The following is a 20,405-nucleotide window of genomic DNA, read 5'->3' as shown; positions in this document are numbered from 1 at the left end:
TAGGAGGCAGGAGGGAACAGAAAAGCTGGTAATAGAGGACCCAAGGTTGAAAAGGGACAGTGTTGACATGTCATGGGGTTGTTAATCAATGTCACTCACATAGAACAATGTGTGAACTGACCGTTTAATGAGAAACTAGTTTGTTCTATAAACCTTCATCTTAAAGTACAATAAGAAAGAAAAAAAGAAACATTAGCCCTTGTTTTCATTCTGAGAAGTCTGGTGAGGATCAGAAGGAACTAGGATAATTTTAGAGGTAAGGACTCATTTCTTTAGGATGGGGAACTAAACTGAATTACTGGAACGAAGTAAAGGATATCTGAGGACACAGGGTCTAGGTAACAAATGGCAGGAATCAAACCAGTCGAGGGCTGAGGAGACTGGAGCAACGAGGCATGAAGCACCATCCTTCTGCTTAGTTCTACCTACTCCATCTCACTCCTAGAGTCTTAAAGGGACTCAAAGACCTGGCTCTATCTGTCATTGACTCCTTTTCCAATCCTCCCCTGACTTGTCCCTCACACTTCTATGAGGAACAGGCCAGCCCTACGGAATAGGCAGTGGGTGATTGGAGAGGAACAACATTCCCACAAACAAGGGGTGACCTCGCCTCCTGCGAGCCCACATTCTCAACTGCTCCTCCAAACAGAGAAAAGGACCACTGTCTGCCAGCTGATCCCATCCAAGCCCCACCGGGCTCCATGAAGGCACATGGCCCCTTCTGATAAGGAGGGAAGAAGGACATCACTCAGGCCAACCGCAGGGAATGAACCTCGGAAGCAGGATGTAAAAAAGGCTTCTTTATTGAAAGCAGCGAGTGTAAAAAAAACAACAACAAAAAAACCCAAACAAACAACAACAATAATGGTGTGAGGCAGGAGTGGCCTGGCCCTTTCCATCCCCTCCAGGGCCCACCCCCACCTCCCATGACCACCCACCCCACACTGCAGTTACATACAAAAGCAGCCCATGGTGCGTACAAAAAGGGCGGGTTATATAGTGTCAAAAGCTCCTGAAAACTCCTTCATCTGCCAGGCACTTAGGATGAGGAAAGGAGAGAAAGGTAGGAGAAGGCATGGGTCTGGGTCAGCGTGTACAAGTCCACGGTGGGGAGCTCACTTGTGGTGCTCCCTGCCATCCTGGCTTAGACCCTGCGGTGGGACCCATGTGCCAAGAGGTCCCTTGGCCCCGTGTGCCCAGAACTACCTGGGAACTTGAGTATATTAAGGGACTCCCTCCCAAACCCAGGTGATCCCCAGCCTAGCCCTCCCCAGGCAAAAAATGAGGGTTACCTGAGGTGTCCACACTGGCCCTGATTGGGGACGGGATGGCAGAGAAAGCTGCCCAGCCCAAGGCCTTTGTCACCCAGTCTGGGTCCGAATCAGCCTCCCCAAGGGCTGAGGGTGAGGAAGAAGAGGAAAGCCCAGGCCCTGCCCAGGCCTCAGCAATGCCTGCTGTGCCAGGCCGGGGGGCCCAAGGGCCGAAGAGGACGGGGAGCTTGCCCATCATGCTGCAGGCACCCCTCAAGAAGTCCTCCCCTGCCCATGCCATCCTGAGGCACAGCTTGCCTGGCCATCCTCCTCATGGCTTGCTGTCAGCGGGGCTGTCTTTCAGGGTACTGGCGATCTCACTGAAGGAGGGCCGGTCCTTGGGGCTGAGGGCCCAGCAGCGCTGCATCAGCCGGTACAGCTTGGAAGGGCAGCCCTCTGGCTGTGAGAGTCTAGCCTTCCCAGCCTGCAAATCTGCAGAGAAGATGGTGGGTAGACTGTTAGTCCAACATTTAACAACTTATCCCCAACTCTACAGAGACTGCAGTTTCTGCAAACAGCCACTAGAGGGAGACTCCAAGGGGGTGCTGACCAGCGGTGGGCAGGTGGGCACTGCCCCAGGAAGCCCAGAGAGTAGACTGCAACCAAGGGTGATGACCTCCCTCCCAGCCCACTATGGCTGAAGGGGCAGGGATCAAGGTGGCTAGATGGAGTGCTGGGAGTAAAGGCTATTTACCACCCAGTAAGAAAGTATTAGAGCCCTGGTGAGAAGTGGTTAAGAGCTCAGCTGTTAACCAAAAGGTCGGCAGTTTGAATCCACCAGTCGCTCCTTGGAAAACCTGTGGACAGTTCTGCTCTATCCTATAGGGTCACTATGAGTCAGAATCGACTTGATGGAAGTAGGTTTGGCTTTTTTTTTTTTTTTTAAAGAAAGTATTTCAGGAGCCCTGGTGGCGCAATGATTAAAGCACTTGGCTGCTCACTGAAAGGTCAATGGTTCAAACCCACCAGGCACTCCACAAGAGAAAAGACCTAGCAAGCTGCTTCTGTAAAGATTATAGTCTAGGAAACCCTATGGGGCAGTTCTACTCTGCCCAATAGGATTGCTGTGAGCTGGAATGGACTGGACAGCACACAACACGAAGGTATTTCAGTATTTTAACAATGGACATGGCCATACCTGCACACCTGCTAAATACCAGCCTTGGGAGGTGGAAAGCAGACCAGAGCAACCCTGGGACCCTGAACAAGCTCTCCACCAGGAGAACATCTGGGGTCATCCCAGAGCCCCTAGGTAATGAGATACCTACCTGCCAGCACTTCATCGTCTGCCTGCCCACCATGGGGCATCTCCCCGTGGGTGAACACTTCCCACATTAGCACACCAAAGGCCCAGACATCAGACTTTGTGGAGAAGTCGCCCTCCAGGATGGCCTCAGGGGACATCCAGCGCAGAGGCACCCAAGCCTGGCGGAAGTGGTAGTACTCACTGCAGAAGAGAGCCACATACAGGCACAGGGTGGGATAAGGGACACAGCCTGGGATCCCAACATCATTCCAGGCCTGGGTCTTACCCTTGGGCTTGGGTGCAACCTTTCTACATCAAGGCACTCACAAACAGTGATGCTGAGCATGGGGTATACGGGTGATATTTGGAGGCATCCAAGTGGGGTTTGAGAGCTAAAAAATTTCATTAAGAATCAGACTTTGGCCAAATAAATAAATAAACCGAACCCACTACCGTCGAGTAGATTCCAACTCATAGCGACTGTATAGGACAGAGTAGAACTGCCCCATAGGGTTTCCAAGGAGCACCTGGCAGATTCAAACTGCTGACCTTTTGGTTAGCAGCCATAGCTCTTAACCACTGTGCCACCAGGGTTTTCTTGGCTAAATGTCAATATAAAAAAAGCCAATAATAAATAAATGCATCAGCCAAGAGATAACATTTAAGAACATTAACAAAATATGTTTGATTTAGTAACACCTAATTATCGGAGCCCTGGTGGTGCAATAGTTAAGTGTTTGGTTGCTAACCAAAAGGTCGGCAGTTTAAATCCACCAGCTGTTCCTTGGAAACTCTACGGGGCAGCTCTACTCTCTCCTATAAGGTCGCTATCAGTCAAAATTGACCCAACGGCAATAAGTTGTTTTTTTTTTTCTGTATCAGATGGGAGTCCCTGGGTGGTGTAAGCGGTTAATGTGTTTGGCTGCTAACTGAATAACTAGCGGTTTGAGTCTACCCAGAGGTGCCTCGGAAGAAAGGCCTAGCAATCTACTTCCAAAAAAATCAACCATTGAAAACCCTATTGAGCGCAGTGCTACTCTGACACACATGGGGTCACCATCAGTCAAGTTGACTAGAAGGCAAATGACTTAATATCAGATGATGACAAAGATAAAGATCATAATCAAGTATATTTCCTATGTTGGTAAAAAAAAAAAAAAAAAAAAGGATGTGAAAAACAAGAACATGTTAAGTGGAAAGAAAATGTAAATATTTTACATACCCACGCAAGAGCTTGACCAATGATCAATCAATCATAACTTAGGCAGCAGTCAAATCAAGTGGGGTGACTGGGGGGAGCTCCCAGGAGGGGCTCCGTAGCGTGTGGGCACTCAGAGCAGTCTCCAGCCATGGATGCTGACCTTTATATCTTAGGCATCAAAATAATAATTACAGGATTTGGGAAATTATAGAAGGAGCCGTACAAATACTTAAATTTGTTGTAAAGTTTGAATAGGAGCCCTGGTGGCGCAGTGGTTAAGTGCTCAGCTGCTAACCAAAAGGTAGGTAATTCGAACCCACCAGTTGCTCTGCAGAAGAAAGATGTGGCAGTCGTAAAGGTTTACAGTCTTGGAAACCCTATAGGGCAGTTCTAATCTGTCCTATAGGGTTGCTGTAAGTAGGAATCAACTTGACGGCAATGGGTTTGGTTTGGTTCTGGTTTTAAGTTTGAATAATTTTTCTTTTTCTTTTTTATTGTGCTTTAAGAGGAAGTTTCCAATTCAAGTCAGTTTCTCATACAGAAACTTACACACATCGTTAGGTGACCCTAGCTGCTCTCCCTACAATGTGACAGCGCACTCCTTCTCTCCACCCTTTATTTCCCATGCCCACTCAACCAGCTCCTGCCCTTTCTGCCTTCTCATCTCGCCTCCATACAGGAGCTGCCCATTTAGTCTCATGTATCTATTTGAGCCAAGAAGCACACTCTTCACGAGTGTCATTTTATGTCTTATAGTCTAGTCCAATCTGGAGTTGGCTTCGGGAATGATTTTAGTTCTGGGCTAACAGAGAGTTTGGGGGCCATGTCTTCTAGGAGAATAATTTTTAAAAAGTAGGCATATAATTTTTTATCACTAGAGAAAATTTAAAGAGCCCTGGTGGCGCAGTGGTTAAAGTGATTGACTGCCGGCCAAAAGGCTGGCAGTTTGAAATCACCAGCGGCTCCATAGGAGAATGATGCGGCGGGCTGTTTCCATTGAGATTTATAGCCTTGGAAACCCTATGGGATCGCTATGACTCCAAATCAACTTGATAGCACGTAGCAACAGCAATAGAGAAAATTTACAGTCACTGGGGACTCAAGGGACCACGGTTGGGAGCTTGTTTGTTGTACCTTTGGAAAGAGGACAGGAAGGCTCTGCTCCCTCCCGGATCCTCCATCTTTGGACTTAACAGGCACTAAACCCTTTCCCATGCCCCCCAAACTGTGTCTGCCCTCTCCCCTTCGCCCTGAAGGAAGGAGTGGTAAGCCCCCCTCCCCACCAGTCCCCTTCTACCTGTTGTATACGTCCTTGCTGAGCCCCAGGGCGGACACCTTCACCTGTCTTTGGGCGCTGACCAGGCAGTTGCGAGCAGCCAGGTCCTTGTGCACAAAGCGGTTGTTGGACAGGTGCTCCATGCCCAGGGCAACTTGGGTACACAGGGCCACCTGGAGCAAAAAAGACACGGATCAGGGCAAACCAGCACTGGGGTATCAGGGCAACCACCACCCACATGTCCCTTGGTGGGGTCTCATTGCCATCAGTGTGATGCTTAGGATGCTCCAAAACAAACAGTTACCACAACAGCCTCAAGTTTCCTTCTCTGTAAATTGGGGATAATAGTAATACCCGCCTCAGTGAGTTGTTGGAAGAATTGAATTAAATTCAGTGGGTGGCACCACTTGATACAGAAAGTGCTAGATTGAGTGAGTGGCACAAAGGATGTGGACAGAGTACACAGTAACCACTTGTTGAGGGAAAACTAACTGGTCAGTGATCATAGCTTACCTCCTTATGGAATGTTTCTTTTCCTTTTCTACTTCAGAAGAATATAGTCTCTACTGTTTGTGTAAAAAATGTGTGTGAGTGTGTGGATGTATATACACACTCAAAACTGGTTGCCTGAGCGGAAAAGAACTAGGGAGAGAGGAGTAGGGAAACTTTTGGCTTACGTTTTTCAAATGGTGAAATACAGAAAAGCACATAAAACATATGTAGACTGACACATAATTACAAAGCTAACACCAAAGTAATAGCCACTAAGTTAAAAAAAACAAAACAAAACAAAAAACAAAGCTAGCATCCCAGAAACCCCCATGAGTCCCTTTCCAATCACATAGTCTTCTCTCCCTCAAAAGGTAGCCACTATGCTGACTTTTGCGGTAATAATTTCTTTGCTGACCTTTATAGCTTTACCACTTACACATACATTCCTATCAATAGAGTTCAGTTTTCTGTGTTTCTGAACCAGATAAGGCAGGAAGAATACAGTGTGTATACTCTTTTGGCCTTGACCCTTTCACTCAATGTTGACTGGATTCATCCATGTCTTTTTTATAGCCCTGTACTTATTTTTCACTGCTGTATAGTTTTCCATTATAAATATACTGTAAGTTAATCATTCTAATGCCAGTGGATATTTGGGATGTTTCCAGTTTTTGGCTATTAAGACCAGTGCTGCCATTAACACTCTCATAAGTGTATACACACGTTTCCCTAGGATACCTAGGGATGGGTCATGGAATACCAGTATATTTTGCTTTACAAAATAATGTCTACCTATTTTCCAAGGTGTAAGAGAATTAGAAAGGAAGATTTTTCACTGATAACCCTTGCTTGAATTTTAAGTGATGTAAGTACACTGTATTACACATACTATATTAACATATTAAACGTAATTATGTCAACATTTTAAGGTATATATTAATACACTAAGCAAATATTACTTAAGCCTTTACTGCATCCCATACAATACAAAAAGAATGACCAGGCAGGGCTGCTGGTAAAAGGACAGCCCAGAGGGAGACCAGAATTGTACCCAGACAAGGGTGCTACCAGGGAGAACGTGGTCTAAGCAACACAGAGATAAACCCAGTGTGCCAAGAGAGAACTTATAAAGAGACCTCTGACCCTTTCACCTCTGTTGCCTATGACATTTCTTTTGATGTAAAAACAAGGCAAACAGAGATGCAAAGAGTTTAAGTAACTTGTGGAAGGTTATTCAACAAGTTACTGGCCAGCTGTATGTTTCTTCTGGCACACAGACTCACTTTCAGGATTCACACGGGAGAAGTCACCCACCACATAATGCAGTCATGGAGTGATGAAGATAAGAATGTGGCCAATAACCAACGTCACTGGTGAGCAAGGAAATACAAATCAAGACCCAATGACATCACTTTACACATATTCAAATGCAAAAGTTCAAAAGTCTGTCTCCAGCTTATGTCAAATGGTTCAGAAAAAAAAATGCCTAATGGTTAGGTATGTTAATCTAATCCTGGGCTCCTGAGGTTCAAAAAGGAAAAGAAGTCCATGGGGGTGACAGAGGCGCCTGCTGTAATATAAGTAAGAGGCCACCTAATCAAGGAGAAGGGCAAGGGGACATTTGCTGAGCATCTACTTTGTGCCAGGCCCTGTTCTCATCCTCACATCCACTCTGGAGGCAGCCCTCATCCTCAGCTTTGCCCAAGGCCCCCAGCCAGGCTTCACACCCGGCCTACCTCCAAAGCCTGGGTCTTTCCTCACCACCGCAGCTGCTTTCACAGTTCACACTGCTGGTGATAGGGACACAGGAAGGCCTGTCTGCTCACCAGTGAGCCCAGAAGTGGGGCTGCTGGCTACAGAAGTGGCCTTTCAGCACCCCTTGGTGGCTCAGAGCCACCTCACTGACCTGGCCCCAGGGTCACAGCAAGGCCAGCAGACGAGCTGAGCCCAAATGCTGGGAGAGGGGTCATTCTAACTATGGGACACAACCTACTAGTACATCATGAAACCAAGTTAGTGAGTCTTTGTTGTTGTGTGCCGTCAAGTCGATTCTGACTCACAGTGACCGTACAGGATGGAGAACTGCCTCATAGCTATAATCTTCCCAGTAGCATGTATTTTCTCCTATGGAGCCGCTGGTAGGTTTGAATTGCTGACCTTTCTGTTAGCAGCTGAGCACTTTAAATTGTACCACCAGGGCTCCTTAGTGACTCTTAAAAAAAAAAAACACTCATTGCTGTCAAGTGGATTCTGACTCACAGTGACCCTACAGGACAGAGTAGAACTGCCCATAGGGTGAGTCTTGGCCAGCATTAAAAAAAAAAAAAAGGAAACGGAACTGAAAATACCAGGGTGATCACATTTACATAGTAAAGTCTCATTTATGAAACTTTCGATTCATTTTTTTATATACAGATGTGTGTGTACTGGGTTGTGATACAAAATGAACTCTTACTACTCTCTAGGTCTCACTCAGAAAAATTTAAAAACATTGGTCTAAACTTGTGCTGTCCAATCCAGTAGCCACTAGTTCCATGTGGCTATTTATACTAAAATTAATTAAAACTTAGTAAAATTAAAAATTCAGTTCCTCAGTTGCTCTAGTTATATGTCAAGTGCTCAGCAGCCACGTGGGGCTAGCAGCTGCTACACTGACAGCACATATAAGGAACATTTCCATCGCAGCAGGAAGTTCTATTGGACAGAGCTGATCGAATCCACCACCAGCCTGGACTTGTCTACAGAGCCAGTGTGCTGGCTGAGACTGCACTAAACAGAGGTGCTGAACGAATGACACCATTCAAATTAGAAAAAAATAAGGGAAAAAAGAAATCTTCTCGGTGCATTTATTTATCAAAAATGAAGACACAAAACCTCTGGATAGCTTCCAAGCAAACGTGTTTAGCCAGTGAGGAGAGTGAAAGAAGAGGTCAGGTGTATAATCCGCCAGGATTAGTGAGCCCCCCGGCAGGTACAGAGCCCTGCACTGGGCCTCCGGGGGAAAGTAAGGCCACAGTAGAGGCCACATCTCCCCAAAACATGCTCCCCTCAGAATGCTGGCCTCAGAATGCCCCAAATGCCCCTGGTGGTGAAGGGCCAGATGACCACTGAAATGATCATTATAAATGGAACCAACTCTACTTCAGGTGTCAAAACCCCAGGGCATTGTCCAGGTTTGCCTGGTTGTCTCTAAGTGGGAAACAAAGGCTTTTATAATGTGCCCTCTCCCATCGGACCTGCAGTTCCCCTCATCCTGCTCTCTGATCTCAGTGGCTTAGAAAAGAAGAATCTGCTGCTAGTCAAAGGATCCGAGAAGTGTGTGGACTTGGCATGGTGATGATTAACTTGCTATCTTTCTAGAGAAGCCGTGCTTCTGGATATACTGGCTAAGCAAGGCCAGAAAAAAGGAATTCTCTTACACTCAAACCAGACCCACCCCTTCCTCCTCAACTTTAGTACCCCAAGGGCTTGCCCAAATTCTGGCTAGCCCGCTGTGACATTACTGAGCTTCTCTCGCAATAGGCTTTCTGTCTCTGAATAGGTGTGAGATCTGACTGCACAAAGCACAGCCCACCAGGTGTGCCAAGCTGATCCTGCTCCTCAGCCGTGTCATTAGCTTGTAGGTGATCCATGCAGAAACCACAACTACGACTCTCTGATTTCAAATCTCTACTGTCTTATCAGCTGCTCTAACAAGCATTACCTGCAATTATGCCAACACCCAGGGCACGTCTTTGATTTCTACCACTATCTGATGGCCATCTTGAAAATTTTCCAGGGTTCTCCCTGGCCTACCCATAGCAAGTAGGGTACCCTTGTTCCATCTCCAGCTGGCCAGGGGAGCATCCTGCCTACCTCTCCACCCCCCTTTAAAAAGGTAACTTTCAGCACAACTTGATGGTGCCTGGCTACCATCACTGACTGCTCTGATAGGGATCACACTAGAGGGTCTCGGAGAGAGCTGGAAGAAAACGTAGAACAAAATTCTAACTCACACAAAAAAGATCAGACTTACTGGTCTGACAGAGACTGGAGAAGCTTCCGGAGTATGGCTCCTGGACACCCTTTTAACTCAGTACTGAAGTCACTCCTGAGGTTTACCCTTCAGCCAAAGATTAGACAGGCCCAAAAAACAAAACAAGACTAAATGGGCTCACCAGCCCAGAGGCAAGGACGAGGAGGAGGTGGGGACGTGAAAGCTGGAGGAATGGAAGTGGGGAACCCAAGGTTGAGGAGAAGAGTATTGATATGTCTTGGGGTTGGCAACCAATTTCGCAAAACGATACGTGTTATTGATTGTTTAATGAGAAACCAATTTGCTCTTTAAGTGAACTAAAGCGCAATAAAAAAAAGTGATAATAAAAAAAACAAAAAGTTAACTTTTCCTCCTTCCATTCCCCCAGGGCCCTAGGAATAGAAAGTGACAGAGCAGCTCACTAAATTATTAGCACAAGAAAATACTACAGGTTTTAGTTTATCTTTCCAAAGAATTTGCATTTTCACAGGATCCCCAAAATCAGTGCCTTTTAAACTGCTGATCGAGACCTATGGGGTCAAGACCAATTTAGTGGGTCAAGACCATCATTTAAAAAAAAAAAGCATATGAAATATCTGAATGCATCAAACACAGTTTTGTGGAAGTTTAATTTTAGCTACATATAGGGTCGCTATGAGTCAGAATCGACTCGATGGCAGTGGGTTTGGTTTTTGGTTTTATTATGTATATGTATGTGTGTGCCAAGGAGCCCTGGTGGTGCAATGGTTAAGCACTCGGCTGCTAACTGAAAGGTTGGCAGTTCGAACCCACCCGTGGCTCTGCGGAAGAAAGACCTGGCAATTTGCTCCCATAAATATTACAGCCTAGGAGACCCTAGGGCACAATTCCACTCTGTCACATGGGGTTGCTGGGAGTTGGAATCGACTTGACCGTATACAACAATATGTGCTGGGACATAATGTAAAATTTCTTAAGGGGATTTTAATCAAAAAAAGTTTCAAAGCCACTGTCCTACAACAGGGTTCCTCAAACTTCAACTTAAACAGCAGCTGGACAGCTTGTTTGAAAAAGGTCTTCAGGTCCCACTCTCAGAGACTCTGATTCCCTTGGTCTGAAGAATGGTCCAGGAATCAGCTTTTTTTTTTTTTAGCAAACCACTCATCTGATGCAGAATAGAGAGTGTTGGGCCCAACTTATTGAAGTTTCCCTGTCCCACTTAAGATATTATGGCCAAAAAGCATGGGAGCAACTTTTAGCAAAGGCAGTGATGGTTTTCAGACAAATAAAATCCCTCAGGTCATGTACTGGGGGCGACTGACTTCCTGTCAGCCCATGGACACCCCTGTCCCAGCCAAGGAAACACACCTTGATTCCCCTCTCTCCTGAAGCAGTCCCCTTCCTGCCATTCAACTACTTCCTGTCCTTGAGAACTGAACTCAAAACAAATGGCTTTCTCTACCAGGAAACCTTCTCTGTTAGCCACAACCGCCTGCCCACCCTCCTCCTAGATGCCATCAAGGTCCCTCGTTTGGGTCTCTTACTCAGTTTAGGTGTCTTCCCTGAAGCCTATAGGGCACATGTTATGCTCACTTCCCTAACCTACCCTGTAGATCACAAGTGCCCCAAGGGCAGCATGCCAGTCAGTTTCAATTCTGCATCCCAAGCACCCTTAGGGCCATGCCTGGCTCTGTGAAGACTGGATGGCTCCACGTATCCTGATCTGTCAGCTCTCGGGGCCTGAAATGCCCCCTAGCTGGAGTAACACGTCCTGTCCTGTGGTTCCCAGCTGCAGCCACTGTAGACTATTCCTGCAGCTTCTCAGGGACAGAGGGAGGGGTGTGGTGCGGTGCGGGGAGACCCAGTTCTGTGACGGTGGGTCAGGTCTGGGCCTTAGTAAGTTCACCTGTAATGCGGGGGCTGGCCTTGAGGATACTGAGCTGCTTCCCCAGAGAGGCCACGGGCAACCCAGGGCTTCATTCTCCTGACTGATCAAACAGCCACAGCCTTCTGCCCTGCCCTCAGAGTCTGGGACCTGGCTCAGCCTACAAGGCGATGGCCTGGAGGGAGGACCCCAGCTGTCTGAGCTTACTGTGCCCTGAGGTTTGATTGGTTTGTGAGGTAACCAGGCTTTCAGCTTGGAACAGGGCTTTGAACGGGTTCATTCCAGTTCAAACCCCTGCTGAGAATTTGCCTTTCCACCCCAGGTATACTGAAGCGGAATCTCTTCCTGGGGGTCTTGTTAAAAGGTAGATTCTGATTCAGTATATTTGGGGTAGAAAGGCAAATTCTCAGCAGGGGTTCAAATCGCAATGAACTGGTTCAAAGCCCTGACTTAGAAGCAGAATGCCAAATCATGCAGAAGGAGGTGAATCCATTTCAGAGGTGAGGGGAGGAGGCTGTGGGCAGGAAGAGCTAGAAGGAATAAAGAAGGGGCTGGGCCACAAAACCCCAGGCATCAAGAATAGGTACCAGCTGAGGTGGGGGTTGATGTGAGGGCTAAGGTGGGCAGAGTGTAGATCAGTCTTCCCTTCTTCACTGTTTACACCCAGGCCTGCTCAGCCACGGGGTCCAGCGAGGGCTCTGTGCCCTGAAACCGTTTGCCCCAGAAGGTAAAGAGAACCGGAAGGAAAGGCTGGGTAGTCCATAGCCCTAAAGCAAAAGTGTGAAAACCACAGACAGTGAAAGCTGACAGCTCCTTCAAGGCCACACCCAACACAGCAGGCCCCTGGGGACTCCTTTGCCTGCTACTTCTCCTGCCCCAGGCTGCTGGAAGAGCACCTCTTCTACATGAAGGCAACCCAGCAACGCACAGCCACTTTCAGGTTACCTTCCTTGACAAGTCACTTAATCTCTAAAAGCCTCAGTTTCTTCATCCGCAATGTGGGTACAGTAACATATATTTCAAGGGCCTGGTGATCTGTTTCCGCAAAGATTTCAGCCTAAAAAAACCTATGGGCAGTTCTGCTCCGTCACATGGCATCACTATGAGTCGAAATCAGCTTGACGGCACCTAACAGCAGCATATATTTCAGAGGATGGTTGGATAATCACAGTAAAGCACTCACCACAAGGCCTGTGGAAGCACTGAATAAATGGTACTTCTATTATCGTGAATGTCCTTACTCCTGGCCCCCCACCCCTGCCCTCTTGTCTTCCTCACCTTCTGCTTGGTGGTGAGGGGCTGTGACTTCAATTTCTCATCCTTGCTCTTGGAAATCCTCAGGAACTGTTTGAGGTCTCCCTAAGGGAGAACCAAGTATCACTGTCAAGTTGGAGCTGGCCACTGGCTCTAAAGCATCCAACTGAACAGCTGATCACAGAGTTCCTGCCTTGGAGGGCAGTGAGAAGTCCCAACCCTCCCCAGGAGGAAGGCCCCACGGGAATTTTTTTTAAAAAATAGGAGAAAGGAGGATTGCCATTCCCACCCTCAGGGGAGCCCCCAGCAGATGGGGTGATGACAAGACCCTGGTCCTCAGAAGCCAAGTGGAAAACACAGCCCCCCTTCCCTTTCCCTCCCCTCCCCTAGAGGAAACTCCCATTCTCTAGGGTTTGTTTGATTGTTTTAATCCAACAGACATAAACAAACACGGGAGAACACCAGCAACAGAAACAAACAGAAAACATTGATAAGGACTGGTTAATGGAAAGGTGAAGAATTAACCCCTTCCTGCCCGAGAGCTAAGAAAGTAGATAAACAGCAGTTTGAGGGCCAAGAGGATTAGGCCTCGACCAGTTGGGGAATGAAGAGTATGGGGCTGATCAGGGCATGGCAACTTGGGTGGGGAAGACAAGGCTGGTGACTGGGGTAACACCAGTGCCACAAATGGTACTAGGGTGCTGGGGAGGAAGGAAAGCCCAGGTCTGATACGTTTATTCCTAAATGGTGATGAGCCCTGGGGAGCAGGAAAAACAGTGAGCCAAAGAAAACCAGGTTGGGAGGAAGACCAAGGAAGGCATCTATGTGTGGAATGGGAAACCCAGGAAGAACTTCGGAGCAGCCTCTGACACAGGGTAGACAGGAGAGAGGGGGCGTTAAAAAAGCAGGGCAGGTGCAGAGAGCTGGGAGTGCAGGAAGCTAAGCATCTCAAGGTGACGAGAGCAGGCAGACCAATGTCTCGACAAGACCACGCAAGACAAGGTTTCCACCGTGTTCCAGGCACCCCCCTGATCCCCAGGCCCCTGCCGGCCACATACCAGGTCCACATACTCCAGTACCATGTAGTGCGGCTCGGCCTCCCGGCAGAGCCCCAGCAGCCGCACCACATTGGCGTGGCTCAGCTTCCCAAACATCTCAAACTCCCTCCGGAAGTCCAGCTGCTGCTGCTCGTCCCGGCTCTGCAGACTCTTCACAAGCACCAGGGTTTCTGCTACCCCCTCCTCTATGCCCTGTGCCTTCGCCAGGAACACCTCCCCAAATTCACTTTTCCCTGCAGGTACAGGTCTGAGTCAGCCAGCTGCCCTCCTTCAAGCAGAGGAATCCTCCCGACTTGGGGCGGGCAGTCTAGCCTCTCTATGGCATATATTGGGGACTGTTTGCTGCACCCCACCCCCCCGCCAATGGGCACTAGCCCTGGTTCTGCTGTGTGAGCCTCAGCATACTGCTCCCCACCTCCCTGGGCTCCAAGGTCTCCAATAGTAAAATAAGGGGCTGGACTAAAATTCCGTGTTTTCCATAGGGTGGTTTGTATGATAATTTTAGGTGGTTCATAATAATGTTTTATTGTTATACATTTTAATACATACTAGGGAAAAACTTAACTAGCATGAACCCGTAATTTCTCCCATTTTTCCTAGAACAAAGCTAACCTTATTTAAGAAAAAAAAGAGGAGCTAATTTTAACACAAACATCAAGTAAAAAATACGACGGTTGTACAGGATTGACAGACCCTGCAGTGGTAGGATATGAACAATAGGCCTTGGACACAATGGACTAGAAGATCTCATCGGTGTTCCCCGTCACCCCTAACAGCCTACATTTCAGGACTCAGAGCCACCAGGCTATAACCCAGCCTCAAGACAGACTGGTGGCCTGTAGTTAAGCAGTGGTAGCTGTAGCCAAGGCAACATACCCAGCGTGGTGATGGGCTGCAGGCTGGCCCGTGGGAAGTACATCTTGTCACTTGTGCTGTGGCGTTTGTTGGTGGCTGCCGGGCCAGAGCCCAAGCTGGTCAAGGCGACTTCTTCTTGGATCTCTGCCGAGGGCTGCCCATTCTGCAGAGGCCCGCCTGGGAAGAAGGGACACGAGCGAGCAGAAAGAAGACTTGACGCACTGGCCACCACGGGGACCTCAGTTCTCTCCCCCGGTCTCCCTCTTTCACTAAGGTGGATCAAATCCCAGCACTCCGCATGAAAGAGCCACTCCAGGTGATGAATTGATGGGGCTGGGGGAGATGGGCATTCCTTAAGGTATGACCACTTATTGATACTGCTGATTAACCCGGTGCTGTCACCTCCAACTCATGGCAACCCCATTGTGTCAGAGTAGAACTGTGCTCCATAGGGTTTTCAATGGCTGAATTTTCAAAAGTCGATTGACTACCACCCAGGAACTTCGATGCAGCTGATTTTGACCTCTGAAATGGAACAAACTGCAGAAGTTGAATCACTACCATCAGTCCCTGAACACCGTATCTGTGTAAGGGTTTTTGCATTCATACAGCCTCCTACATACAGAGCCCTAAGCTGGCACAAAGGAAAATCACAATGGAGACCCAGGCCCTGCTTCTGAATGTCTAAGCTCATAAGAAAGACCCAGGCACTGTCCCTGGGAAGCTCACAGTCTGGGGTAGAGGGTTAGGTTAAAAGACAGAATGTCTTTGGGGAAACTCCCAGATTAATGGTGGGGAGACAAAATGCCAACAGAAACATGTATACATATACATATAATTACATCTGTGGTTTAGTGCTGGGAGAGGAAAAGGTAAGGGAACATAGGAAGCTGGTCCAAGAGGTTCCAAAGTGAAAGTCTTGAGCCAGGTTGCTCAGAAGCCAAGGCCTGGGACTCGGCCAACTCCTGCTTCCAGCTAGGGGTGGGACAGCTCTGCTGCAGCTGCACTGAGACCAGCAGCAGCCCACATCCTGCAGCGTTGCAGCAATGCCCCCACGGCTGCAGGAGGGCACTGGGTACCTGCACACCTGCACCACTTCCCAGCTCGACGGGCTCCTCACCATTGAGGCACTCCATCTCAGGCTCCTCGCCCTCCGGCTGCTTCTGAAGCCGCTTGGCCTTGCAGCGTTTTTTGCAGTAGAACATGAGACCCAGCACGGCGATGATGTAGGCCACGGCGGCGCCCACCGACAGCCCAATGGTCTGGATCATCTTGTAGGGGGGAGGGCTGCCCGGGCCCTCCGACTCCTCCAGCACCGGCTTGTCTGAGAGTATACAGAGGGGTCCAGGGAGGGGCCACGGGTGGACGCCAGCCCCACTTCTCTACTGGCCCCTCCCCATCCCACACATATAACCTCCCAGACACTCAAGGTCCTGACCAAGGCAGAAAGAGCCGGGAGGAAGACATCTACCGTCACTGGGCTTTACCAAGGGCCAGGTTGTAGGGCAGGTCCGAAGGGGATGAGGCCAGTGATTGTCAAACTGGCTGGGGACACCTGTCAGGGTGCTGCCACAAACCCACACTGGTTTTTAACCCACTTCCTGAGTGACTTGATAAATTGTAAGGCAGGCCCTGGAGAGGAGCATTTGGGAACTTCTGGTTTAGAATCCCAGACATTGCCTAACAGAGAGCAGGTTTCTCCATAAATGTAGATGGGATCTTCCAGTCTAGGGGCTTTCAACAGCCTCTGGGAAGCCCTAGAGTCCCACAGCAAGAGAAGGCACAGGAAACATTGGGGGAACTGAGGGAGAGGGGCCAAGAGGGAGGTCATATAGGATCCCCCAACTCCCATACACATCCCAACGGCTTCAACCAAGGGGCCCCTGTCACCTCACTCTTATCCATTTAAAGTTTCACATAATACGTTGTCTGGAAAAAAAGAGTTCTGCTGCTAAGCCTAAAGGTTTGAGAACCTCTCATTTAAACTACCTCCATCTTGCAGATGCAGAAAGCAGCCCCCAGAAGGGAAGTAACTCCTCCATTGGCACAGAGTTGGTTACCAGGAGAGGCCAGACCCAAGCCCCAGGCCCTGACCCTTGTATGTGACATACCATCCTCTCTGGGCCCGGCCCCACCCCATCACCAGGGGTTTGCATGGCTGCTGCAGGAAACTTGGGAGGAAGAGTCACCCTCCTCCAGCCCCCAAGCCCCAGCCGTGGAATGTGAAGTAAATGGCAGCCCAGCTCTAGGCAAGCCATGTGAGACTGTGCACTGGCAGGCAGAGGGGGCACAGCTAAGGCCCCTCCCCGACCACACAAATGGAAGTGCCTTCTGTGCACAGGGGACCAATGAGTAAAAAGACAAGTAAGAAGTCTAGCCCCACCACTTCCTGTGCAGGACACCCTCCCCAGCCCGTACCCACGACATAGAGGGGGGCCTCTGTGTGCTTGATGTTGCAGCTGTTCCCTGCGATGCAGGTGTAGCGGCCTGAGTCCTCGGGGGCCACGTCATGGATCACCAAGGAGCCATTCTGGAAGATGTGCATCCTGCCAGGAGAGAGGCCACAGCACTGCCCACCTTGCCAGCTCCCAGGAGCTAGGGCTGCAGGGGTGGCGGGGCACGGGGTGGGAGGAAGGTGGCCCTACCTGGGTCCCAGCTTGGTGGGATCCAGGATGCGGTCTTTGCCTTTCCACTGTATGAGCGGCTTGGGGTCACCCTGGGCCTCGCAGCGCAGCAGGGCTGTGTGGCCCTGGTACACGGTTGTGCGTTCTGGCTCCACCTTGAAGGTGATGAACACTGAACAAGAAGAGTCAAGCAAGCAGCAGGGTGCAGTGAGCAAATTGTGCTGGTGGGAGCAGGCCATTGCCCCCAGGGCCTGTCAGTCCCAGCCCTGAGGCCCGCCACGGTCATACCTGCCACAGTGAGCTGGACATGGGCCTGGATCTGGCCCTGCGGACCGTTGGAGGCAATGCACGTGTAGTTGCCGGCATCACCGCGGGTCACCCTGGAGAAGTGCAGCGTCCCGGCATTGTCCGTCACCCACTCTGGGAGGCTTCTCCCATCTGCAGCGACAAGAAAGGGAAATTTGGGGGGTAGACCAAAGTTACATGGGTGGCTGGCAAGGTCCTCAGTTACCTACCTCTGCTCAAAACCCACCACAGCTCTGACTACTCACAGATAGTGTCTACAAACTCCCGAGCCATGCATGTGAAAACCAGTTGCCATTGAGTTGATTCTGACTCATGGTGACCCCATGTGTATCAGAGTAGAACTGTGTTCCCTAGGGTTCTCAATGGCTGATATTTTGTAAGTAGACTGCCAGGTGTTTCTTCTGAGGAGTCTCTGCGTAGACTTGAACCACCAATCATTCGGTTACTAGCCAAGCATTAATTGTTTACGCCACTCAGGGACTTCTAGGCATGGGAAGCCCCCCATTATTTACTCCTTTTCCAATTTTTCCGTCTCACCTCCTTCTACTACCCTATGTAACATTCTACTTCTTTCAAACTAGACTTCTGATGGGGCCCAGAATTTGCCTTGTTCTCATCCTCACTGCCTGCTGCTCATCACTCTTAGAACCTTCCTGCTCTTTGCCACCAACCCATCTTCAGTTCCATTTGAGATCCATTTTCTCACTTACCTGGAAAGCTCCCCACACCAACTGAGCAGAGAGAGCCTGCTTCCTCCTAAGAACCTACAACCCTACTCTCTCACTCATGAAAACTGGCCTTTAAAAAGCAATTTGGCATACGCATTAAGGGTTGTAAAATGTTCACACCCTTTTATACATAATTATTCCATTTCCGGGAATCCCTCCCAATGGAAATAAATCTAAATCCAGAAAAAGCTTTGGCTTAAAGAGGTTTATTACAGCAATGGAAAAAAAAAAAAAGAGGGGATGGTTAACAGCCCAAATCTCCAACATTTAGGAAATGTTTAAGTAAATTACAGTGAATCCAATCATTGGAGTATTATTGCAATCACCAAATTCAATGTTTATGCAGACTATTTTTAAAAACATGGGAAAATGCTTGATAATGTTAAGTAAAAAAAAGATATAAAATTACCTATAGTTATCTGCATTTTCTACTTTTTCTGTAATAAGTAGGTCTTACTCATACAAGCTTATTAAATGAAAATTATATAGACAGACGTTGCAATGTAAAAACAAAAAGATACACACAGAAGAAGAGGACACAGACCCAAAGATAACAGACGGTGGGATTATGGGTCTGTTGTTTGCTGTTGAGTCAGTTCCGACTCATGGAGAAGAGAGGAGAATTGCCCTGTAGGGTTTCCTAGGCTATAATCTTTATGGGAGCAGATTGCCAGATCTCTTCTCCCACGGAGGAACTGGTGGGTTCGGACCACTGACCTTGTGGTTAGCAGGCAAGCACTTAACCATTGCAGGTTCCTTACTATGGGTCTACTTTCCCCAAGATTTTTTAAAGGAGCCCATGTTACTTTTGGAGTCCCTGGATGCTACAAATGGGTTAAGCACTCAGCTCCTAACCAAACGGTTGAAGGTTTGAGTCCACCCAGAGGCACCTTGGAAGAAAGCCTGGTAATCTACTTCCAAAAAATCAGTCCTTGAAAACCTATGGAGCACAGTTCTACTCTGACACCCATGAGGTTGCCATGAGTCAGAGGTGAGATGGCAACTAGTCTGGTTTTTTGGTTATGTTACTATTATGATGGAAAGGAGAGGGAAGAATTCACAGCAGTCTAGGCCCATCACTTGTTGCCTTGAGTCATCCTATATCTTGTCCAATGTTGTAATTTGACCCCTTTTGTGTCTGGCTTTTTCCTTCCTAACTGGACTACATAAATCCGCCTGATGTTTCCTGTCTATCCTCCCCATTTCTCGGCATGGCACTGGGCACTCATGGTCCTTGGACATCACATGCCTGGTCAGTGGACCACCTTTGTTGCCTCCCATGGCCACATGGCACTCACCTGTCCTTATCCACTTAATAGTGGGCTTCTCTCTGCCGGTGGCTGAACAGGACACTGTGGCTTCCTTGTCAAACTCCATGCACTGCTGCGGCTGAGGCGGTGGCGTGAACTTGAGCTTTTCTGTTTCAGTAGAGGGCAGGTGGGGGGAAAGAGGAGAAACTGAGGCAGTGAGCTAGGCTGAGGATGGGCCCACTGACCTTGGCCTCTGTTGTCCCTTCAACTCTCCTGACCCCCAGGTACAACACTCTCCCCCTTAACCTGGCTCACCCAGCACTTGGACGCGGGCTTGGGCCTCGATGCTGCCAGCTGGGGTGCTACTCACGCAGCGGTACCAGGTCCCATCGTACACCTCCACGCTGTTGATGCGCAGGGTCCCATTCTCAGAGACCTCGAACCGCGAGTCCTGCCGCGCATAAGACATGACCACAAGAGATGTCCTCCTGAACCCACACCAGCATCTCCCTGGGGCAACCTCTGGGGAAAGGGAGTGCAGAAGAGACCAGCAGGAAGGAAACCACCACCCACCAGCCACAATCTTCATTCTCACCTCTGAGATGAGCATCTGGTTCCTGTACCAGACGACCATGGGCTTTGGTGTGGCCTGAGTCAAGCAGTGCAGATAACCAGGTTTGCCTTCCTCCAACTGGCTGTCTTGGGGCTTCTTCAGCCACACGGGCAAAGCTGGAGAGACAGGGAGGGAACACAAAGGCTGAATAAGCCCTTCAAGACCAAAGGCTCCAACCCCAAGAAATTCTAATACTCACTGGGCCCTGAGTTCAGAACCCCCACCTGCGAAATAATAGCTGCAGCAGTTATCCCTCACTGAAGGCCTACCTGCTAACACCTTTTGGACTGTCCTAGTTAACTGTCACAATAAT

At 48.9% G+C, this 20,405-nt stretch overlaps 1 protein-coding gene across 1 annotated transcript in view; it reads right to left on the bottom strand.

Moving 5' to 3' along the window:
- Positions 1-785: 785 nt before the first annotated feature.
- Positions 786-20,405, bottom strand: part of PTK7 (protein tyrosine kinase 7 (inactive)) — a 73,972-nt gene continuing 54,352 nt past the window's right edge. The window contains exons 8-20 of the mRNA XM_064286335.1: positions 20,075-20,208; positions 19,795-19,930; positions 19,528-19,647; positions 17,484-17,633; positions 17,217-17,367; positions 16,990-17,117; positions 15,692-15,895; positions 14,593-14,748; positions 13,717-13,949; positions 12,683-12,763; positions 5,055-5,206; positions 2,579-2,757; positions 786-1,742 (exon numbers count right to left, since the gene is read on the bottom strand). Coding sequence (XP_064142405.1) covers positions 1,582-1,742; positions 2,579-2,757; positions 5,055-5,206; positions 12,683-12,763; positions 13,717-13,949; positions 14,593-14,748; positions 15,692-15,895; positions 16,990-17,117; positions 17,217-17,367; positions 17,484-17,633; positions 19,528-19,647; positions 19,795-19,930; positions 20,075-20,208 — 1,985 coding nt within the window. The 3' untranslated portion in view covers positions 786-1,581. The remainder of the gene's footprint in view (positions 1,743-2,578; positions 2,758-5,054; positions 5,207-12,682; positions 12,764-13,716; positions 13,950-14,592; positions 14,749-15,691; positions 15,896-16,989; positions 17,118-17,216; positions 17,368-17,483; positions 17,634-19,527; positions 19,648-19,794; positions 19,931-20,074; positions 20,209-20,405) is intronic.

Source organism: Loxodonta africana, chromosome 1, assembly GCF_030014295.1.
Source record: "Loxodonta africana isolate mLoxAfr1 chromosome 1, mLoxAfr1.hap2, whole genome shotgun sequence".
Lineage (NCBI taxonomy): Eukaryota > Metazoa > Chordata > Mammalia > Proboscidea > Elephantidae > Loxodonta > Loxodonta africana.
This window is presented reverse-complemented; position numbering and strand designations above follow the sequence as displayed.